The 22663-nt window shown below is 39.6% G+C and overlaps 1 protein-coding gene across 1 annotated transcript in view; it reads right to left on the bottom strand.

Moving 5' to 3' along the window:
• The window catches only part of SORL1 (sortilin related receptor 1), a 180604-nt gene that overhangs the window by 32707 nt on the left and 125234 nt on the right, over positions 1-22663 (bottom strand). Inside the window, exons 31-41 of the mRNA XM_029573496.1 lie at positions 22238-22390; positions 21051-21200; positions 20378-20506; positions 16891-17017; positions 12513-12682; positions 10703-10815; positions 8018-8119; positions 7194-7266; positions 6393-6475; positions 947-1043; positions 32-216 (exon numbers count right to left, since the gene is read on the bottom strand). Of these exons, the coding sequence (XP_029429356.1) occupies positions 32-216; positions 947-1043; positions 6393-6475; positions 7194-7266; positions 8018-8119; positions 10703-10815; positions 12513-12682; positions 16891-17017; positions 20378-20506; positions 21051-21200; positions 22238-22390 (1382 nt within the window). The remainder of the gene's footprint in view (positions 1-31; positions 217-946; positions 1044-6392; positions 6476-7193; positions 7267-8017; positions 8120-10702; positions 10816-12512; positions 12683-16890; positions 17018-20377; positions 20507-21050; positions 21201-22237; positions 22391-22663) is intronic.

Here is a 22663-nt window from a genome sequence, read left to right as displayed (position 1 = left end):
TAAAAAGGGTTGCTGTTAAACAAATCCTTACCACATTTTTCGGGCCTGTCCAGCTGCAGTCTACGGTAGTTTGATTGATGGCTTTGGCTTTGAGGCTTGGAGTAACAGGTTTTTCACCCTTGGTTGTAACATGCTCAAAAGAGAGAGCACTGTCCCCCAAATCGGTTTTGGCCCACACTGAAATCTCATATGCTGTCTGAGCTGTCAAATTATTCACTAAGAAGAGAACAGAAAACAAAACTTAAGACAACTTATTATGATCTAAGGTATCTAAAAGCATACCTAACATGCATTCTATGATTAACAATATTTGCTAAGCAGTTTTGGTGTTTATTTTCATGCTTATTTTAAATGAACAAAAGGTGAAAACTTCAGTCACAAATGCCTCTATTTTAGAAGCGTATTCCATAATGTGGGACTCGTTTTGCTTATTATTTCCTAGAAAGTAATGCCAAGGAAAAAGTGCAAAGTGCTTTAAAAACAACAAGGTAACACCATGTCAGGAGTCTTGGTCCAGCTTTCGATTACAGCAGATTAAAGTATGAGGAACACAGGATATTTAATTTCCACTGTGGCCCTCATTAGTCATTAATCAGGTTCCTGATGAGATCACGTAATAAGTTTTGCCTTTATTCTAGCAAGATCTGCCAACCAAAATAGCTTCCAAGCCCACTGTAATTGTATCCTTTCAGTCACTGATGAAAAAGCTCCTATTTAAATGTGGCAGAGGCAAACAATAAATTGTTTACCACAGTTTTGTCTGTCTTGTCTATTATCCAGTTGCAACTACTGAAAGTAAATCCTGGAATTTAGTTAGGGCCCAATCAAATACCTGTGAAATGTTACATCTGTCCAGCACCAATTAACCTGCTGCTATGTTTTTCTAAATTGACTATATGGTTACTATAGCTTTCTGAAAAAGTATTTGGTGTAAAATAGTTTTTACCTTTTACTGCTGATGTCCCTCCATCTAGAAACAAAGTTCTGTTTTCTTGTAAGTGCATGTCAAACTCCCAGAAAATAGTCATGACGTATTTATTCACCTACCAACCAGAAAACAAACTGAAGTGGCTGGTATTTTCCATTACTAAATGCACGGTCTAACACATGCATGCTTTTTCTTCTTTAGTGAACCATATATTTAATTTATTTATTTGGATTTATTACCTGCCTTTTCGAATAGGAAATTCAACAAAACGGGGTACAGCATATTAGAATGGGAATATACAATCAGAGAGCAGTAGCAGCTTACAATTCTAGTCTGAATAAGGTACAGATAAGGGCAAAACTTGGAAGTAAATGAAAGGTAATGACTTAATTTAAAATAAATGTAGCAGCAATGACCAAACTCAGATTAAAATAAATAGAATCTAGGGAAAACAAGTTGTGGTAGCATATTCAAAGCACTCATAGTGATGACAGGCAATCTGTCATAGTCAATTTAGCAGCTTTCTAGTGTGGAAGAAGCTATGTGTTTGGCTTTAAAGGTCTGGCAGAAAAGTCAGACGTTTACTTGTTTCCTGAAACGGGAATGGTCGTGCATTTGGTGGAGCTCATCTGGGAGAGAGTTGCATAGGGCAGGTGCTATTCCTGAGAAGGATCATTGATGTGTATCTGTCTTTTTGATTTTTTTTATTGACAGAGTTGTCATGGAGGATCCATGGTGAGGATCTTTGTGGGCTGGACAGCATGTATAAGAATAACCTCTCTCTCTCTCAACCAGACAGGTCCATCTCACTGCCTTGAGAATCAGGATCGGGGCTTTGAATTTGGTCCTGTAGGGAGTTGGTAGCCAATGTAGCTTGTGTAGGACCAGTGAGAAATGGTTGTGTAGTTTGCTTCTATTAGTCGTGCAGCAGAGTTCTGTATTATCCTGAGTCTGTGGAGGGTCTGCAGTAATCTAGCCACGAGGTTAATGTGGCATTGACAACAATGATGAGGTTCGTAGTCTTGATGTGAGGATGGAGTCTTTGTAAGTTAGGTAGTTGAAAGTGACAGCTCTTTATTGTTGCCTAGATTTGTAGGCACATGTGAGTTACAAGACCAGCAAGACTGAGGCTTTTTACCTACGCTTTTAGCAGGAACTCACAGATTCCGAATGGGATTTAAAGATTTGGGACGTTTCTGTGCATATTTTGTATCTAGATAATCTTGTTTTATTGGGATTCGGATGGAGTTTGTTTTCAGTCCATTCCTGGATGACTGAGACACACATACTTAGCTTATTTATTGATGTTAATTGGTAGTATGAGCTGGATGTCATCAGCATAGTTGCAAAGCTTTTATAGCAAAGGTTCAGATCAGGTGCACTGGTAGTTTTAAGTATAGGTACATCTATGTTAAAAGCATTGCTCTTTGTTTGTGTGTCACATTTGCTTAGCTGTAAGCTAGTTCTGTGAAGGCAAAGAAATGCTAAAACAGAAAACGATCCATTGAGGGAAAGGAGAAAATGGCCTGTTGCTACTATATATAAGGGTCAAAGTATTGAGGTGAAATAGTAGAGACAAATAAAAAAAAAGAGTTAACAAGTTTTTCTGATAAAATCTGGAACAAAGAGGAGCTGATAAAGAACTTCATAGAGGAAACAGATTGCTGAGAAGATGCATCCAGCGTCAGAATAGTGCTAAGAAAAGGAATCATGATTGTTGCTCTGGATCACTGTTGGATTATCTTACTTTTGATCATCTACTTACTATTTAAAAAAACAAACCTTGTAGCTTGGTGCAATTCAAATTTAATCAATAATTTACACTAAAAAAATCTCCTGAATAATAAAAACAAATGGAACTGTAACTACCATGGGTGAACATCTTATATCGAAAAAGCCTGTTAAGAGAGTCATGAATTTTTTTTTTTTAAATAAAAAAGCAAATAAGAGGGCTCAAGACTGATATCTAGTGGAATTTGATATCACAAGGCAGATGCAAGACTGATACCTAAGTGAACTTGATACCACAAGACTGATATCCAGTAGAACGTGATACCACAAGGCGGATGCAGAACAAGCACCTGCTAATATCAACTTCAAACGGACGGGAAGGTGCCACTAGCATTACCTACTAATTATTTCTAAAGCACTATTAGATAAATGCAGCACTGTACAAATATACATAAGAGAATGTAAGCTCCATGGAGCAGGGACTATCAAAGAGAAACAGAGATCAAACAAAAGTGTGAGAATTAATTTATTATAGGGAAGTGACTAGGATTTCAAAGCAGCTTCAAAAAAGTAAGTTTTTAAACTGGATTTGAATATAGCCAGGGAGGGAGCATGCCTCTCCCTGTTGGTGGGAAGAAAATAGATTATTTTATGGAAGGATGATCATTGCACCCCCCCATATTGTTTGGGTGCCACAGAGGTCAGTATTGTTACTGCTTTTTAACATCTTCCTGGTCCCTGCGAGCCAGAGATTTGAAATGGAGTGCTTTTTATTTGCTAAGTGAATTTTTTCCAAAATTGTGGAATTCAAAAATGTAATAAATAGGTACCATCCAGTAAGCAGCACTATACATTCTGATCAGTCAGAAGCGGCCAGTAATCTTAGTGCTTGCCTTAATATGGTAGTCTCAGGAAGTCTTACTTGTTGCGAATGTAATGAGCCTTTGCGTTTGTAACCAGTGAGGCCCCAGTTAACTCCCTGATCTAAGAAAGACAAATGAGTAATTTAGGGGAGGCACCATTCAGTGAGGGTGCTGGGATGGCCATTCCCCTTGTGGTATGAAAATAGCTATCTCCCTTAGGAGTATGGGGCAGTGCAGCTTTGGTTTTGGAGTTAGTAGGAGCCAGGAGTGACTCTGTTTTTTTGGGCCTGTCTCTGGACTCAGGCACTACCTGCCTGTAGAGTTTGAGGAAAAAAGGTCAGGAAACTGTCTTTCCAGTCCACTTCATGCCTGGATGGGTTTGTCTTCCAGGTTATGTTTCTCGGGAGTTTTACTTTAGTTGTAGGAAACTTTGTGAGACCCCTGGTTTTGGCCTGGAGAGAGAGTAAGAGGAAGTCCCTCCCCAGGGGAGCAGGTTAGGGAAGACTTGCCCCTCTTCCCCCTCCTTGAGGACAGAGGAATGGTAGTTACCCAACGCAAGAGGATGCCAAGGTTTTCACTCAGCTTTGGGGAAGAAGATATTTGGTTAGAAGACCTAGGAGGAAGGGTTTGCTGCCCCCCCCCCCTTCCTGCCCTGAAAGAGCAACATCAAGAGAGCTATTGGGTTCCTGGTTGGATCCTTCTTCCAGAAAGGGATCCTGAGTGATTGAGACTTTCTGGAGAACCATGAGTAAGAGCAAATCTGAGATATTCTGAGAGCCTCCCCCATCAAGAGTCTTCACCCTGGGGAAGAGGTACATTGGTATTCTGTGTCAAGACTGATTTTACCAGTATTCTTACCAGTTTTGGAAGGGCTTTTTTTTTGACCAAATAAGAATACCCCTGCCACCTCAGGAACCTTATTTATCCAAGGCCTGGAGAGTATTTCCCTTGCCCTGTAAAGAGAAAGATACCCGTACGCAGATAAGAGGACAGGCTGTGAACTATGAATGTCATCTGCCGAGTCTATAACAGTTGTGAACTGTGCCATGTTTTTCATCAAAGAACACTTTCAGTAAAGATTTAGTTTAGATACTCCCCCAGAGTCTCTGGTGTAATTACTGACACTCACATCACTAACAGGGGAAAAGAACGCCTATCTTTCCCAGGTAAGAGAGTCAGTTACTTCTGATAGCCAGGGTCTTGGAGGAGACATTTCTTCCCTCTCCAGTAAACGAACCTGGCCCTGGGGTCAAAGACTGTGTTGATAGAGTTTGGAGTTTGTGAATTGGCCCCAACAGCCTTCTGTGCTCCTGCTCCTAAGCAATCCGCAAGCGGCGGATTCACGAAGACTGCAGCATCTGAGATGGTATGAAGTAATGAAAAAATTCAGCCAGGTATTTACGAATGGCGTGTGATACAAACCTTGAAAGACCAATGATATTTTAAACTGCACTCGCTGTTCTACCGGAAGCTAATGCAGGTTCTTCATGACTGGAGTAGCATGTGCTCCCCCATTCCCTTCTCCAACTGCGCAGCCATAGTTTCTAAGAGTTGTAACCTTTTAACAGCTGAGAGATCATGATACAATGAATTGCAATAATCTAGTTTTCCTGAAACCAGTGCGTGAACAATGTTTAAGAGATCCTTTTTCCCAGCAGAGGGCACAACTTCCAAATGTACCATAAACTTCATTTGAGATACTTGAAATTCCATAGATAATTGTGCATCAAGCTGAGTGCCCAAACTAGAGACTCTCTCTTCAGGTATCAGGTCATATCCTGCCATTGAAGGAAAGACCAAGAGTGTTTTTTTTTTTCTTCTTTAAGTCTGCTAACTCAAAGCATATCCAGTTTAGCTGGGTTAAGCTTTAGCTGATTGCTTTCCAGCCAGCTAGCACATTAAGGCAAACACTAAGATTACTGGCTGCTTCTGACTGATCAGTATTTACAATACTACCAACAGGAAGATATCAGCAAATAAAAAATATTCCGTCCAAAATCTCTGGACCACAGCAACCATAGGGACCAGGGAAATGTTAAAAAGCAGCAGTGAGAATACTGACCTTTGTGGCAACCCATAGTCTATAGGTGTGGGATGATCACCCCTTCCACAGAATTCCTTTTCCCCACCAAAAAAGAAAGGTTAAGCAGTCAAACACCACAACACCTAAACCAATAGTTCTCAATTGCTGGCCCAAGACAATATAATCTAAAGTATCAAATGAAGCAGATAGATCAAGGAATCCAAAAGAGAATCTCTTCCTTATTTGCCTATAGGCAAATAAGGAAGAGATTGTGTATGTATGTATATATATATATATATATATATATATATATATATATATATATATATATATATATATATATATATATATATATATATATATATATATACATACACACACACATACTATTGATCAGTGTTAATTGGACTGTCTCACATCTATGCCCAAGCTGGAATCCTGACTGACATAGGTATAAAGCTTTTTTTCTTCAATAAAATCCATCATTTGCTTGTGGACAACTTTTTCAATCATTTTGGATAAGGGCAATAGCAAGAGACACATTTAACACTCATCATGAGTTCTAAGATCAAGAAATGTTCCTGACTAGTACAAACTACAAATACATGACCCGTCAGCCTAACTGCATTCAAAATACCCCATGGATGGAGAGAGGAGAATAGTAGACAAAAGTGTTTACTGACATCAAGTTCATGTGGTAAATGTATCTAGTTACTGAATGAATAATAGCTCAGCCCAGGAACATGGTGCCATGCTGCCTTATTAATTTATTATGATTTTTTTACATCCATTTCCATAAAGATGAGGTATGACATTAACATACAATAATTCATAAGCTGAAACACACCTTTACAGCAGAATCCAATTTCAAGGTGAATGTTACAGAATCTTCTGAGTAACTCTCAATGTGGATTGAAGGGGGTGGAATTGCTAAAGATAAAAACTAAAATAAAAATCTATCTTTTTTCAGCATTCAGAATACCACTCTCAGATTTATAGAGATGCTTTCTTGGTCAGGGTAAGCCAACTTGAAAAGCAGCAGAATGCCATGAAGGTCATTATAGCATCTGTTGAGGCACTGAAATAGTCAATGGCTGCATCTGATGTCATTTCTAAACATCCAACCCAAAACTGATGTCAGTTTTTTCAGGTAGTTTTCCTTTTAAAATTAGTGTAAAGTATGCATGTACGAAGGATGTGTGTAGACTCTGCACCTGCTTTTTGTGCAGGTGACTGTACCAGAGGTAAACGGCATGCATATATTTGAAAGCTGAATACACAAACATGCTGTCTTCCTCCCTTGATCTAAACCACCCCTGGAAATTCCTGTTTAACCTATCTTAAAGATTATTCCCAAGCCCGTGTACACATTTAGGCTGGCAGAAGATGGCAATTTTCAGCCAGTTCAGTTCACTCAGATAAAAGGCTTTGAAAATTGCCCTTCACTTGTAGCTGGTTAGTGCATCAATAGGTTGCCTTACCAGTGGGTGCGCTTAATACCACTAACACCTCTTTTTAGAAACTTGTAAATGTGGCAGATTGGCACTCAAGAAGCAGAATATACTGAAGCGCAAATAAGCAACAATTTATATCCACACTTGTTTCCGAGATATTCCAACATTACACAGATTGTTATGAAAAGACTTGCCTTTTCCTTTGGTGGTAGATATGGATTTTGTATCGCTCCAGCCTCCTACACCCCGGCTAGTAACGGCAGCAACCTTTTAAAATTGGTTAATGTGAAACAGGCACATGTTATAACTATGTCATTACTGAAAACAGAAGAATCACAAGAAGGGAATTAAACCACTCCTCTAACAAATACTAAGAAAGGTGAAAAAAGGTTGAATGTGTTGTGAGGGAGAGGAAAGGGATGAAAAAAAACAAAACAAAACTGACCCGATTCATGTCTTCACTGATTTAAAAGATTGGCGACCATCATTGCAAAGGCTCATTATCAAATGTGTGCATGAAATAATTTATTTTCATGCAAAATACTCATTCAGCTTTGAATCAGTTCCTTTGTTTTAGACTATAATGCATCCCTCCTGACAGCTACAGTTCAGATCAATTTTGGAAAATAAAAGAGTTGAAAGTAGCTAGCACTATTTGAGAATGGTTTATTTTTTTCCCTAATGAACTTACTTTCTGTTTTTCCAAAGTATTTCTTCCTCTCCCTTAAGGGTTGCATGGTAACATGAAGAAGCTGATTTTTGTATCTCAGACTATTTTAATCCCTTTGCACCCATTCCCAATGTCTTACCCTCAGCAGCCCTACAACAGTTACCAACATCTTTCTCGTTCACTAGGGCTATTAAGAGGGCATAGAACCAGAAATATACAGAGTTCAGTCTCCCGATGTGCTTTTAATTCAGATTATTCTAGAAAAGCACCAGCAAAACGTAAAGGACTTAGATCGCCATTATAAGCTTTCTAAGTACAATCTGAATCAAGACAACGTTTATCACTCACCCGGACTCTGTACACTGTGTTGACTTGCAAGTTCTGGATTTCTGTGTGGTTTTTATTTGTCCTCAGTGAAAACCACTCCTCATCATTTGCACTGTACTCCACCTAGAGAAAACAGGTAGGAAAAGCGGTAACTATGCCAATACTAACGAACAGGATAAGTATTTTCACCTTACAAAGAGGAAGCCATTTATAGGGGCTGATGTAATAAGGTGCAGTCAGAAGAGTGCATAATTTTACTCACAGCTGTGCACAATTTCTTTATGTGCAAATTTTACTACTGATGCAGCATGGAGTTTTTATTAAAAAAATGTGCAAATAAATCTGCACATATTGGTTAACACCCTCACATGTAAATCGAAAACTAATGAAGGTAACAGCTTTTACCCCCCCCCCCCCCCCCCCCAAAAAAAAAGCAGACAGATGCATAGGCTGAACTCAGATTCTGAGTGTTAAGAAAATGCCACTTCTGATCAGAGGGGAAGTAAAATTCTTGGGGCCAGTGTTTTTCTATGGGACTGAACCTGATGCTCACGGTGGTGGTATGGTGGGGGTCACAGTAACTTAGTAATGTCAGCAGAAAAAGACCAAATGGTCCATTTAGTCTGCTAGCAAGCTTCTTATGGTAGAATCTGCCATGCAGGTTTCCCCATGTTTCTCTTAAAGGTAGAAACTACTGCTCCGTACAGTTATTCGATGAACCTTCTTGAAAATTCAGTATTAATGTATTTTGCTTATGGAGTTGACCTTAGAAGCAGTCCTGTATTTTTTCACTTGTCTGCTTATGAGTACCCCAGACCATAAAAGTCAAGGCCCGTGTTGGTGGTCATCTGAATCCGATTCCTCTTCCATTCCCCCCAGCCCGCACTGCTGTCAAAGCATTCAGTAATGTTGTAGTTGCATCTTGACCTTCTTATGGATAAGGGAGATGGTAACATCAGCCATAGTGCCCAATGACCTTCCCACCTCCCCTGACCATTGGAAAAAAGGAAGAATGAAGGGGGCACCTCTGGCAAATATTTTTTTAAAAATTCCATCTCATAACCATCTGGGCCCAGATATTTACCCCCGTCAATGCCTTGACTGAATCTCATAATAGGGGCATCAAACTTTTACTTTTGCATATCATTCATTTGAAGCAGATTTAAACTGCTCAAGAATGCTTGAATCTTATCAGAATCAGCTAAGCTAGGGTTTTCCATATAACTAAGAAAATTATGTAACAAATAAATAATCTCTGAGGGATTTCCTATCACTCTTGTGAAGCAGGACAACAGCTGCTCTTCTCCAATCTTGTGGCACTACTCTCGTTTCCAGGGATCTTTTGAACAGGTCTCTCAGTGGACCCATCCTGACATCTCTGAGCATCCCGGGATGTACCTCATCCAGCTCCATGACCTTGTCCACTTTCAGTTTTCCTAGCTTTTCCCATACATTATCTTCTGTAAAAGGAATTGTGTCTACCGCATTCCCATTTGTGGTCTTGTCAGCAAGCAACGATCCTTCTCCAAGGTCTTCTTTAGTGAACACAGATCTGAATTATTTGTTTACTGTTTCTGCCATTTCTTCATCTGTCTCTACACCTTGCTCCTTGTCACCTTTCAATTTCACTATACCACTTCAGGCCTTCCTTCTTTCTCTGATATATCTAAAAAATGTTTTATCACCTCTCTTTACCTCTTTGGCAATCCTTTCTGCTGCTTGACCTTTTGCTTTCCTGATTTTTTTCTTCGTCTCCCCCAGTTTCTCTTTTTGGGATTCTGAATGGGGATTTTTTTCAGCCACCTCATTTATGAACCAAATCTGTTTCTTTTTCCTTGCACATTTGTTTACTTTTCTAACATAGACTTGTTGCCTTTATAATAGCTCCTTTTAATTTGGCCCACTATTGCTCCACCTCCTATTTTCTCCCAGTCTTCTAGTTCTTCCTTCAGGTTCAGTCCCATTTTGTCAAAGTCTGCATTTTTGAAATTCAGAACTTGGGTCTTTGGGTCCTGTGCACAACTCTGGTTTTCCATGCATAAAATGATTTATTGGCAATGTTTTCTGCACAGAAATATTTTTTTGTGCACTTAAAAAAATGCTTAGCTTGCATAAAAAGATTTAACTCATATTTTTGGGTTAGTGCATTTCCGATGCAGTAGAATACCATTAGCTTACTGCACTGGGAATTTAATCTTTGCACCTGAGTAAAGAAAATGTGCACAGAGATTTGGCACACATTTTCTACTCTCTTTTCTTTCTTTCTTTTTTTTTTTTTTTAACACATGAAGCCTTGTGTGAAATCTACCACCTCTTATGGCTATTAACAGTACAATTCAGTCTATAGCCTGGAAGGCGCAGACTTATTAGTAAACATGTGTCAGGTGTCTACATAAAAAAAAAAAAAGACAAATTAAGTAATGACTCGACTATCTGACCTGGAAAAAGACATGACCAAAGTACAAAGCAATAGTGCTAGGACAACGGTATTATATAAATACATAAAGCAAAGATTTCACAGGGCCCTTGGAAAAATGGGGGTATTAGAACAAAGTCAACATAAATGGGGCACAGCAGTGTAAAGTTGAAAAGTTAGTGGGGACCTAAATAAATGAAACATGGCTAATATCTATATATCTGCATTAATATGTCATTTTAATTGGCTTTTCCAAATAGAAGGTAGTGCTGCTACACTGGAATACCTACAATGTATTCTCTGAGTAAACCATGAGTGTTTGCAGGAGAAGCCCACCAAACACTAACTGCATCATCAACTTCCTTATTCAGGGACAACTGGAGATTCTGTGGAGCATCAGGCACTATTGAAAACAAATGAAAATATGTACATTTATAATGCATTAAAGGTTCATTGGCTGCAGACCACCAATTGACAGTCTGAGCAGACAAAATTCAAATCTGACTTCCAACGAAGACCAGAGATCGCTGTTAGCTATGAAGGCACTAACGCCTCAAAAGTCAGAGAACACTGTGCTGACCCCTAAACCAATTTAAATGCAGGTGTATGAGTCATGGAAAGAAATGAACATAACTATGCTCTGAATGCAAGAAAACCGCAGGCTGAAAAGAAAACTGCACGCCTTAGGAATGGACTCGACAAGGACAAGGAGGCAGAGGTTTACAAATGTATAGGGAGGGACCTTTGTTTTCAGCTTTTATTTTATTTTCTAGGAGTTTTATCAGTATTTATGACAAGAACAAAAAAGATATTTACCTGGAAACATGGATGAGACTTTTATCCCCCCCCACTGATTTTTCCCGGTTTTTGGGTCAGTTGTAACAAATTTATATATTCCAAGAAAAAATAAAATAAAAACTGAACAAAGGTCCCTGCTACTAGAAACATTTTCTGTTTAATTGCAAAAGGTAGGAATAGCCTCAAAATGCATTCACACAAGGCAAAACTAAGTCTGGAACATTAGAGAATAAGTCTACAGACATGGACACAGTTGTGTAAATGCACAAAAAATGACCAGTTCAACCACATTACAAAATCTAGTTTATAAAGTCACGGAAAACACTAAAGCCAATATAAAAGGAGGACAAAGCTAGTTACAATCAGGTTGATATTCAAAGACTTTGTCCTGCTACCTTTTTAAGATAATGGGAGAAAACCCACGATTTCACTATTTCCCCCCACGCCCTGGCTAAATTTTTTCTGAGCAACTTGTTCCCCACACAAAATTTTCCAAATTAAAAAAAAAAAAAAAAAAAGTATTTTCACTTTTTCTAGACAGCGCTCTGGTTGGAAAAATAGCTATGCTAAAGCTCTCCAGACAACTTTCTTCTCTGCTGGTTTACTCAGTATGGATCCCAGTATTAATATCTTCCATCTTGCAAGCATAAAAACCCACCAATTGTTTTAAAAAATATTGCCTAATATTGCTTAGGTTTACCCTTAGGGGCAGATTTTAGAAACAGCGCGCGGGGGGTACATTTGTGTGCGCTACCCGGCACGAACAAATGTACACCTGATTTTATAACATGCGCGCGCTGCCACACGCGCATGTTATAAAATCCAGGGTCGGCGCGCGCAAGGGGGTGCACACTTGTGCTCCTTGCGCGCGCCGAGCCCTAGGGGAGCCCCTATGGCTTTCCCCGTTCCCTCCAAGGCCGCTCTGAAATCAGAGGGAACTTTCCTTCCACTCCCCCCCCCACCTTCCCTCCCTTCCCTTATCTACCCCACCCCTATCTAAATCCTCCCGGACCGGCGACCCACCCCCGCCCCCTTTTCAAAGCCCCGGGACATACGCGCATCCCGGGGCTTGCGTGCGTCGCCGAGCCTATGCAAAATAGGTTTGGCGCGCGGAGGGGCACTTTGGAAATCTGCCCCTTAATGTTTACCCACACTGAGCATCGCATATGTCTAGGGATCAGCTCCATGAAATAACAAATGCCAAAGTTATAGACCTGGTCTCCTCACATGCATTACAGGTACTGGGATCACTCTTGTTAATGAGAAAATGTAGCCTGCATTGAAATACAAGTGATTACTTACATCCTTCTGGTGTTCTTAAAGTTATTATGTCATTAGTATTGTAAGTTTTCCTCAGGCAATGGACTTGCACTTTCACCTGGTATAATGTGTCTGGTTTAAGAAGTTTTAAAACGGTGGTAGTTTTGTTGCTATGTGTTTCCAAGGTTTTCCAAATGCTCTCCCCAACCAGCCTGTTCAGAAGAATAAAATCACTTAAAGTCACATGAAAACACAGAGCAGAGATTTACACTTTTGACCAATGTCCTCACTGAATCCAAATGGGCACCAGATACAAACTGCTGAGTCAGGATAATGTTACCTTTGATTAAAGTGACTCTTTCACTGGTCTCCCACCAGTGAACTTTCATGAGTTTGTTGTGCAGATCTGATGGGAAAAAATAAATTGTGTCCCTGATGACAGAACCAATATGTTTGGCAGAGTGGAGCCTATGGCATGATTGGGCGATATTCTGCCCCATGATCACCCTCACACACTGCTCACTCTAGTAAAGCAAGTCTGCTTACCTCTAAACAGGGTTCTCCATAGGGAGTGTGCATTCGTTTGCAATGTATTGGCAATCCGTAACGTATATGCCATATTCATTGTATTCGTGGGGGGTCACGAAACATATGGAAAACCCCCCCAAATACAACGTATCACTAACGAATAAACCCCCACCCTCCTGACCCCCTCCAAGACTTGCCAAAGTCCCTGGTGGTCCGGCGGGGGTCCTCGAGCGATCGCCTGCACTCGGGCTGTCGGCTGCCGGTATTCAAAATGGCGCCGATAGCCCCTGTGACATAGTAAGGGCAAAGGCTATTGGTGCCATAGACAGCAGGATGAATTAGTCCTTGTGATAGAGTAAGGGCAAAGGCTATCGGCGCCATTTTAAATACTGGCAGCTGACGGCCCGAGTGCAGGAGATTGCTCCAGGACCTCCGCTGGACCACCAGGGACTTTTGGCAAGTCTTGGGGGGGGGGGGAGGGTCAGGAGGGTGGGGGGTTGTAGTAAATTAAATTTAAAGGGTTGGGATGGGGGTTTTTTTGGGAAACGAATACATATGTAACTAATGAATGGATCGGGGTCCCCCAAGAACGGATGCAACGGATTTGGGTCCTGACGAATACAAATACCGAATGGGAAAAATTCATCCCTGCTGCACATCCCTATTCCCCATTGACAGCAGCATGAATTACCCATTATGTGTGTGTAATGTTATCCAATGGAGCTAACAAGGACTAACTGCTAGAACTCTGTGAAAACTTTACTGAACATACATGGGAATTCCTGTGCATGCCCGCTGCCTTGTGAGCCCTTAAGTCTCTTCTAGAGCTTAAACATTTGTGAGGGAAGCAGTCATGTATTAAGCATGGCTAATTCATCCTGCTGTCTATGGAGAACTCTGTTTACAAGTATGTGATAGCTTTCTTTGTCAACAAGTAGGCATGAATTAGCCATTATGCATGAGGGATCCCAAGCTGAGGTTGTCCAGTGGAAGCACTTACTAAAAGACAACCCAGTCCCACCAAGTGGAGAGAGGACTACTGGGTCAACAGGCTGCACAGAACTGCTTGTCAAACGTTACTGTCTCCTCCGGACATGCTGTCTAGACAGTAATGGGCTTTGAAGGTATAAACAGATAACCAAGCTTTGCATATGTCCTCAACAGAATTGACAAACCGACTAGATATGGATAACATACTTGTCGTCACAAGACTGGAGCTACAAGGATTATTCTCACCTTGCCCTGAAGGACCTTCTAGACAATTATGGGGATTAGAGGAATCGGTGGGTACACCCACAGTAGACTGATGTCCCAGTCTCGCACAAAAGGGTTGGGACCTGATCTATAGCATGCAGTAGAACTTCAATCTCTCTGTTGTCTTCTAAAATGAACAAATTAATCATCAGCGTTCCCTAATAAGTTTTAAAATGTTATTTTCGTTAATACTGTAGGTTATTCATTTTACTTATTTATGTTTGCATATTTGTAAGCCGCCCCAAACCTTGGAGGGCACGATTGGTAAGTTCTTTTAAATAAATAACTGAAGTAAACTGCGATTCCTTGATCCAGGGATCACTTGTGTAGCACACTCTACTGAAGCAGTAAGCCAACATGCTCTGGATTCCCAGAAGGCAGACTCCTTGGAGATGGGCATTGTTCCTGCCCATTTACCAAAATTGAAGGGCCTCCATTTAGCCCCTGTTTGGCTGCGGGTTTTAGACACGCTCTTATTACCCTTTATACTGTAAGGGATAGTAGCACGTGGAAAACGCATGGCTAACCCCTCTCCCAAAACTATTAGAGCTCATCACATGCAAATGCATATTGATGAGCCTATTAGTTAGTTGCCCAGGATACTGAAAGTAAAATGTGTGGCCAAGCCGCACATTTTACTTTCAGAAATTAACGCCTGCCCAAGGGCAGGCGTTACGTTCTAAGCAAACCTGAAAAGTGTACAGAAAAGCAGAAAATACTGCTTTTCTGTACACCCTCTGACTTAATATCCTAGTGATATTAAGTCAGAGGCACCAAAAATAAAAATACAAAAAACTATTAAAAAAAAAAAAAAATCATCTGCCCACCGGTCAGCAGGTTAGAAAAATGGACGTGCAATTTTGCCAGCGTCCATTTTTCTAACCCGTGGCTGTAGGTGGGTTCGAAAACAGACACCAGTAAAATTAAGCGTCAGTTGTCGGACCCGCTGACAGCCGCCTCGTCGGCTAATAAAGAGGTGCTAGGGACGCGCCCAGCCTCATTTAAATAGAGAATCGCACGCCCAGGAGAAGTGCCTGAGCGTGCATCGGAGGAGCGGGTGCTCAACTCAGAGTGCCGGCTCTCCCACACCTTTTATTGAATCGGCCTGACAATTTGGTACATCATACGACGGGGTCCTGGGCAAGATAGGCAGCAGTCATGTAGTCATCTTAAAGGGCTTTTAGGGCACTTTTTAAAACCCAGTTTTCTATCAGTCATAGTAAAAGAGGCAGAAGCCAAATAAAACAATTTTTAGTTTAAGACCAAAACCTCTAATGATTTTTCTTTTTTTTTTTTTTGACTTGCAAAAAACAGAAGGAAAAACTGAAAGGAGGAAAGAAAAATATCTAATACCTCAACCCAAAAATGATGACAAGCAGCTGAAGAGAGCCTGGGAGTAAGAAAGAATACTGAGGAGACTCTCCTGGCAGCAGCTGCATAGGAACTCCCGTATATGCTGATAAAGACCTTCCCAGTCTTTCTGATCTCTGAAAGAGTTTTTACTGTTGATGCCACTGGATGAAATCGCCCACTTGTGTGGTTGATTACATCTTGCTTGTTCACATCTTGCTCCCCTTATGCTGCTACATTGCCAGCAGAAAATGTAGCTCCTGGGTCCACTGACACTGATACAGAGTGATTGGACTTTGAGGCCAGGCCAAAAATATGGTTATGTTCTCTCCAGAGACTCAGTGCCCTAGGAGGACATCTTTTGACAAGTGCCACAACTAAGGATGTCGGGATTCACAGCAAGGCGGTGCATGCAGTCAACATAAAGGTCTGTAATAGGCAACGTGCAACTGCAGTGCACACACTTTTTGAAGCCGCAGGCATGCTGCTCTAGCTTCGTTAGAAAGACAGATGTTACAAAATCAAAACGCAATTACAACAAAACTCCAGTTGATGTTGACAGAATCCACAGCAAAAAAAAAGTGCTTGGGGGTCACTGTATACAAAAAAATAAAGAAAAACTGCTGAAAAACCTGACTAGAAACTGAAACTAATGGGAGGCAACAGAAGCACAACCTAGGAAGGCTGAAAAATAGCAAAAAAAAAATCTGAAAAATTCCTGAAAAGAAGCAAACGTCCATGGGAAACAGGCCCTCTAGCACATGCTTCACAGGAAGCTTCTGAGAAGATCTCTATCCCTGGGCTCCATCAATAATACCACCTGCTTGTGAGGACTGCTACCTCGATTTGTTCTCAGAGAAATAGGTGATATCCTGAGAAAAATGTCAAGTTTAAACAAAAAACAAAGATGCTATCATCTCTCTACCTTTCTATTATTTTTCAAGGGAACAGATGTGTGTTACCTGGGGTTGGGGAGGGACAGAGGAGCATACTATCAATTTGGTTTATATTCAGTTATTGGGTAATGCACTATATTACTTACTAAATATCACAGTGGCATATGACAAGCAGAAATTTATATTACCGCATGTCCAGTTCTACCATAAAAATAAACTGAAGAAATGAAAAAATGTAAGGTTAATCAAACGGTTCCTTTAAAGATCCCCATGGATGGGTGTGCATTTCTTATTTAAATAAAGCTTTCAATATGCACTGTTCAACAATAAAACAAAATACTTAGGATGCAGTTTACTTGTAAAATATAGTATAAACACAGGATGCAGTTTACCTGTAAAATATAGTATACACACAGGATGCTAAGGGCAATCTTTTGGGCCGTGCCCATGTGAGAGTGATGTTGCCTGAAAAATCAGCAGTCCACTGGAGATTCTGAACTTTATATACAACTGTGTCATCTAAACAGATAAGATCAAGGGCTATTTTAGTAAAAAAAAAACAAACCATTAAACAGTACAGTGTATGCCAGATAAAAACAAACTAACATGAACTGGACTTTTCAGGGCACATGGCAGCAGTACTGGGCAACATCAAATGAGAGTAAATATTTTCTATTAATATTAGTAATGATAATATTAAGACAATAATGATACTATTAAGACAGATCAATAAAGTATACTTAGTTGTGATGAATTTTTTAACCTTGTTTTCTTCTAAAGTTTCTGTAATTGCCACTGGTTTTTCTTCAGTACCTAATTGGTATGATACCCCTCCCAGGGCTGGTGCAAAGTTATTAAGCATCCTATCGAAACTTGCAGCCTGCTGCCCCCCCCCCCCCCCCCGCCTCCACCCACCACATACACAAATACAATTATGCATTTATAATAATTTCACAAGCAATAAAATTAAGAAATATAAATTATCAATAGAGTAAAACATACTAAAAAAAAGAATAAATATTTCATAAGAGTTCCAGTAATTTAAAAGTTAAACAAATTTTCCAAATACCAATAAATTATTTAAAAACAGACATATCAGAGAGCACCCAAAAATTAAAATTAATAAAGATAAAAAATAATCCCCTGCTGTCCATACCGGTGATCTTTTGAATTCCAGATGCCCTGAGATTGTTGTGGATTAGCAGGGGGAGAGGAGAGGGGTTGTTGCTCATATACTTTAATCTCTCTCTTTCTCATATGTACACACATGCTTGCTCTCTCATACTTACACACATATGCCTTCTCATACATGCACACAAACATGTTTTCTCTCTCATACATGTACCCACATACACGACCTCTCTCATACATGCACACACACGCCCTCTCTCATACACACATACATGAATATGGCTCTCTCACTTACTTCCTCTCCCCCAGTAGCACAAGACCAACAGCAACAGCCTCGTCCTTCAGCCCCTGCAACCCACGGTGCTCTCTCTCTTTCTTCAGCCCTTCGGGGGCTGACGCTTCTCTGCCTCCTGCGCAGCTTCCTACGGCCAAGCAGGAACCGGGGCCGATGTTATGACTTCCTGAGTGGGCGGAGCCCAGCTGGTTGGCTGCTGCTGCTCTTCCTGCTCTTCATTGCAGCAGGGCCCAGGCAAGTACCACATCTTCTTGCGGCAAGGAAGCACTCTGCTTCTTCCTGCCTACGTTGGCATTGATATGGTCTCTCCCTCTTCCTGCCCACGTGGCTGGAAGAGAACGCGCCATGGCGCAGTCCCGCAAGGGCGGGAAGAGGGGGAGACCATGCCGATGCCGCCCTAGGTGGTCACCTAGTGCTTCCACTGGCCCTGACCCCTCCCATTAGACAGGTCTCATATTTGATCTTCTTTTTCAGGATGTTTCCGCTAGTGAAGCATCTCAGTACATGTCAAGGTTAAATCCTTCTTTAAGCTCTTTTAATGTTTGTGATGTACCTGTTTTGAAAGCCTCTAAAATTTGTATTGCTCTTTTGGTGGCAGTGTTAATTCTCTCTCTCAAGGTACTGTGCCTAGTGTCTTAAAGAAAGCTTCAGTAAAACCGTTATTAAAGAAACCAGGCCTTGATGGTAGTGTCCCTTCAAATTATAGAACAATTTCTTCATTGTCCTTTTTGACAAAAATTTTGGAGTCAATTGTCGCTAAACAATTGTCTGATTTTTTTGCAGAACAAGAAATGTTGGATCCCCATGAATTTTGTTTTCGGAAGGATTTGAGCTTTGAACTTTTAATTTCCTCACTTTTAGATACTGTGCGAAGAGGACTGGATGCCGGTAATAGTTACTGTATGGTGTTTCCTTGGATATTTCTTTGGCTTTTGATACCAAGGACCATAATATTTTGCTATATAGACTCAAAGAAATGTATTACAGATGTGATTTTGGATTGGTTTGCTTCTTTTTTATCTGAGCGCTTTCAACAAATTCAGATTGGGAAAAATTGTTCTAATTGGTTCATTTAAAAAATGGGAGTTCTACAGGGCTCAGCATTGTCTGCCTTGCTTTTTAATGTCTTCATAACCCCTATTTGTAAGCTTCTAATAAGCGTCTGTGAAGCTTATAAGATATATGAGGACAATATTCAGTTTTAATTCTTTGACATTGACTGTTGAAGTTTTACAAATTTTCCTATCTAGTATTCAAAAATGTTTTTTGGTTTGTTTTTTGGTTTTTTTTTTTAATAAACTTGCATTAAATATGGCAAAAACTGACTTTTGATACAAAAATCCCTCCTAAGCTGACTTTTTCCTCTGTTACCATTGATGTTTTTACTTTTCCCCTTCACACAAGTATAAGGAATTTAGGGGTTTGAACTGATTTCCATCTTTCTTTGCATCATCACATAAAAACTAACTCAATGTGTTGTTTTTTTTTAAATGAGTTTTATCTGGGCTTAAATATGTTTTAGAGGATGTAGATTTTCATACGATTGTTCAGGTATCTATTCTCCCATTGATAGATTATTGTAATATTGTTTACCTAGGTCTGCCAACTTCATCTTTAAGACCAATCCAACTTCTACAAAATTTCACTGCCAGACTATTTACCGGAAAAAAATGTAGGGAGCATATTACACACCTGTTTTAGCTAGCTTACACTGGCTACTAATTTTACAGCGGGTGCAATATAAAACTGCAATGTTGACTTTTAAGCTGATTTCATCTAACAAATCACCTTGGGCAAATGCTTTAGTAAGACTTTATCGTCCTATCTGTGCCTTAAGGTCACAACAAAGAGGACTATTGGACATACCCTCATCACATCAAATTTGTCTGTTAGTAATTAGAGATTGCACTTTTTCTGTTGCTACTCCGGCCTTTTGGAATTCTTTACTGAAGAGATTGGGAAACTGGACTGTTTAAAAACATTTGTCTATGCTTAAGATTCTTCTTTTTAAGCAGGCTTATTGTTAATTCTTATTTAATGCTCTCAGAAATGCTATCAAACAGATATTGTTGTAAGGTACCTTGAAGCTTTTACATTTATTTTTACTGATGTTCTATCAGGCACTTTGTATTGCTTTTCAGGTCTTATGTATTTTTTTTAACTTTATGTACTGCATGTTTTTATGTCATTTTATGTGTTTTACATTGGTTTTATGTTATTTGGTATTTAATTATGAATGTTTTAATTATATATATGTCTAGCATTTTCTCTTAGGTGATTAAGAAATTTTAATAAAGATAAAGATTAGTCCTCTTACGAAACAATTATATACTACATCACAGGTAAATTATAACACATTGCCTCCCTCTACCCCAGGTACAGGAATTCTCTAAAATGGTTTCAGACAGTAATAGTTACACCATAGAATTGCAGACATCAAGACTTTGCTGTACCTGTACAGTTGTTCTCATCGCTACCATCCAAACAGTCCAGAAATCCATCACAGTGCTCTAATAGAGCAATGCAGGTCTCCCCATCTTCACACAGTGAGCCATTAACACAGGATAATGACCTGTGGGTAGCTGCAAGAAGCACAAATATCTTATGTTCTAAAGCAGAACTGTCCTTTTTTTTTTTTTTCGTTGCACAGAAATTTCCATGCTGATAAAAAGATGGAGAAAAGGGAAGGTGGATGGGTGACCTTTTTAAACTTGAGCCCCATATAATCCCATGCAGTATTCAGCTGTCAGACAACAGCTTTTTCAGAATAAAGGAGTCCGCTGATTATCTATTGCTAATATTTCAAGTATTTTTTTTTTTAAAGATGTGTATGTGATTGAAACAATAACAAAACCATATATTTTGTTCTCAGCATAAAGGTATCCTGTCAAAGAGAGGTATAGTGACAGCATGTGCAAAAAGCATATTGACCAGAGTCAGCTACAAAGACCGGATATGTTCACAAAAAGCTGTCTGTAGTACTTGGTCAAGTTTCACTGCACAAATATATATACCCGGAGTAAATAAGATCACTGGGTAACTAAGTAGGAAAGAAGTTCATTGCATTTGCAACAGAAAGGAATTCTGTCCTGTAAGTCAACATTAACTGGGGGGGGGGGAACTTACGGCAGGCCATTTCATCTGTCCCATCCCGGCAGTCCCTCTGACCATCACAATGCTTCCAGCTGGGTATGCATTCCTGCCATTGCTGGCACTTAAACTCTGATTTGCTGCATTGCTCATGGACAGGTGTTGTGCTGCTTGTCGTATTGAGTGCTTTAAATAAATAAAAAAAAAAAAAAGAAGATGTCAAAAGGAAATCGTAAAAGGATACCAGTAATAACAGATTTTCTTCCTTGGGAAATACCAAATAATAGTTTTCTGTAGAGGCCCAACACAAATTTTACAATCTTTGTTTTCCACCAGATGGCAGCATTTGCTCTCATGTTAAGAGCTGAATGTACTGCTGCTCTCTGGCAAATTCAAGTCCTGTTAGATTATCGTTATAAATATTTTCTACAATAAGTAAGGGAGAGAGCTCTGTCGCTGGCTGGACCTGTTCTATGGAACTCCATGCCACTCGAAATAAGGCTACAGAGGAATCTGAAACTATTTAAAACCAATCTGAAAACCTGGCTTTTTAAACAAGCTTTTTATAAAGACAAAGAAAACAATTGATAGATAAGGTAGCACTAAGCAATCAGTTTTTTTCATTTATGTCTCCAAATACACATGAAATGTAGACTTGAACCACGTAACAGTTACCTAACCGACGTATAAACTCTAATTTACACCTAGTTTCTCTTATTAAAAATATGTTACCGTTCTATACTGGCACATATTTAATTTGTAATCTATACCAATCATATTTTTATGCCTTTATGTAAACCGTTGTGATGGTGAACTAACTTAACAACGGTATAGAAGAGTTTTTAAATAAATAAAAAAAATAAAACAATTTCAGGTCAAGATCAAAATAAAAAATAGTCAAAATCAAGAATATAGATAATCATTTGTGCTCCACTGGTAATGTTAAAATCATGGAGGGCTATACCAAGGGGAAGCAGACGAGCATGGAATCTATCAATCTGTTATGGATAGCAGAAAGGAATAATTCAAAGTTGGCACCATATTAAAGCTGAATTATTTTTTTGTTTACAGCTGCTGTTCAGCAACCACTGACAGAACCCCAGAGATATTGCTGATACATGATTTCCAGAGAGGGAAAATCACCTCTAATGAGATAAACAGACAAAAAAAACCCAGGAATTTATTCTTTGCAATTTTGATGATAAAGGAAAACATAATCTCACTTGTGTAAGCAGGACATCCCTCCTCATCAGAGCCATTGATACAATCCCTGTATCCATCACAAACCCATCTGTTACTGATGCATGCTCCGTTGGTACATCGGAAATAATTGGGCTGACAGGTAGAAGGTGCTTTAGTGGTATGAGGAAGTGATTCTGAATCAAAACCAGAGACAGTAAAACAGATTTTGATAGCTCTGTTAGAAGATGCCAGAACAAATGCAATCAAATTGAGAGGATATGAGAAAGATGTGAGAAGTTTCTAAGGAAACTCATTTCTACATCTTATTTCAGCAATAATCCTTCATGGACAGTGCATTTGTTGACCCCTATGGCCCTGACTAGACAGCAAAAGACCTATAGTAAAAAAAAAAAAATAAATAAAGGCATTAAGCAGGTATTATATGACATGATCCCTAGACATTTTTG

Source organism: Rhinatrema bivittatum, chromosome 12 (assembly GCF_901001135.1).
Source record: "Rhinatrema bivittatum chromosome 12, aRhiBiv1.1, whole genome shotgun sequence".
In the NCBI taxonomy this organism is placed as follows: Eukaryota; Metazoa; Chordata; class Amphibia; order Gymnophiona; family Rhinatrematidae; genus Rhinatrema; species Rhinatrema bivittatum.
The sequence above is the reverse complement of the archived record's forward strand: the minus strand, read 5'-3'. Positions and strand labels throughout refer to the sequence as shown.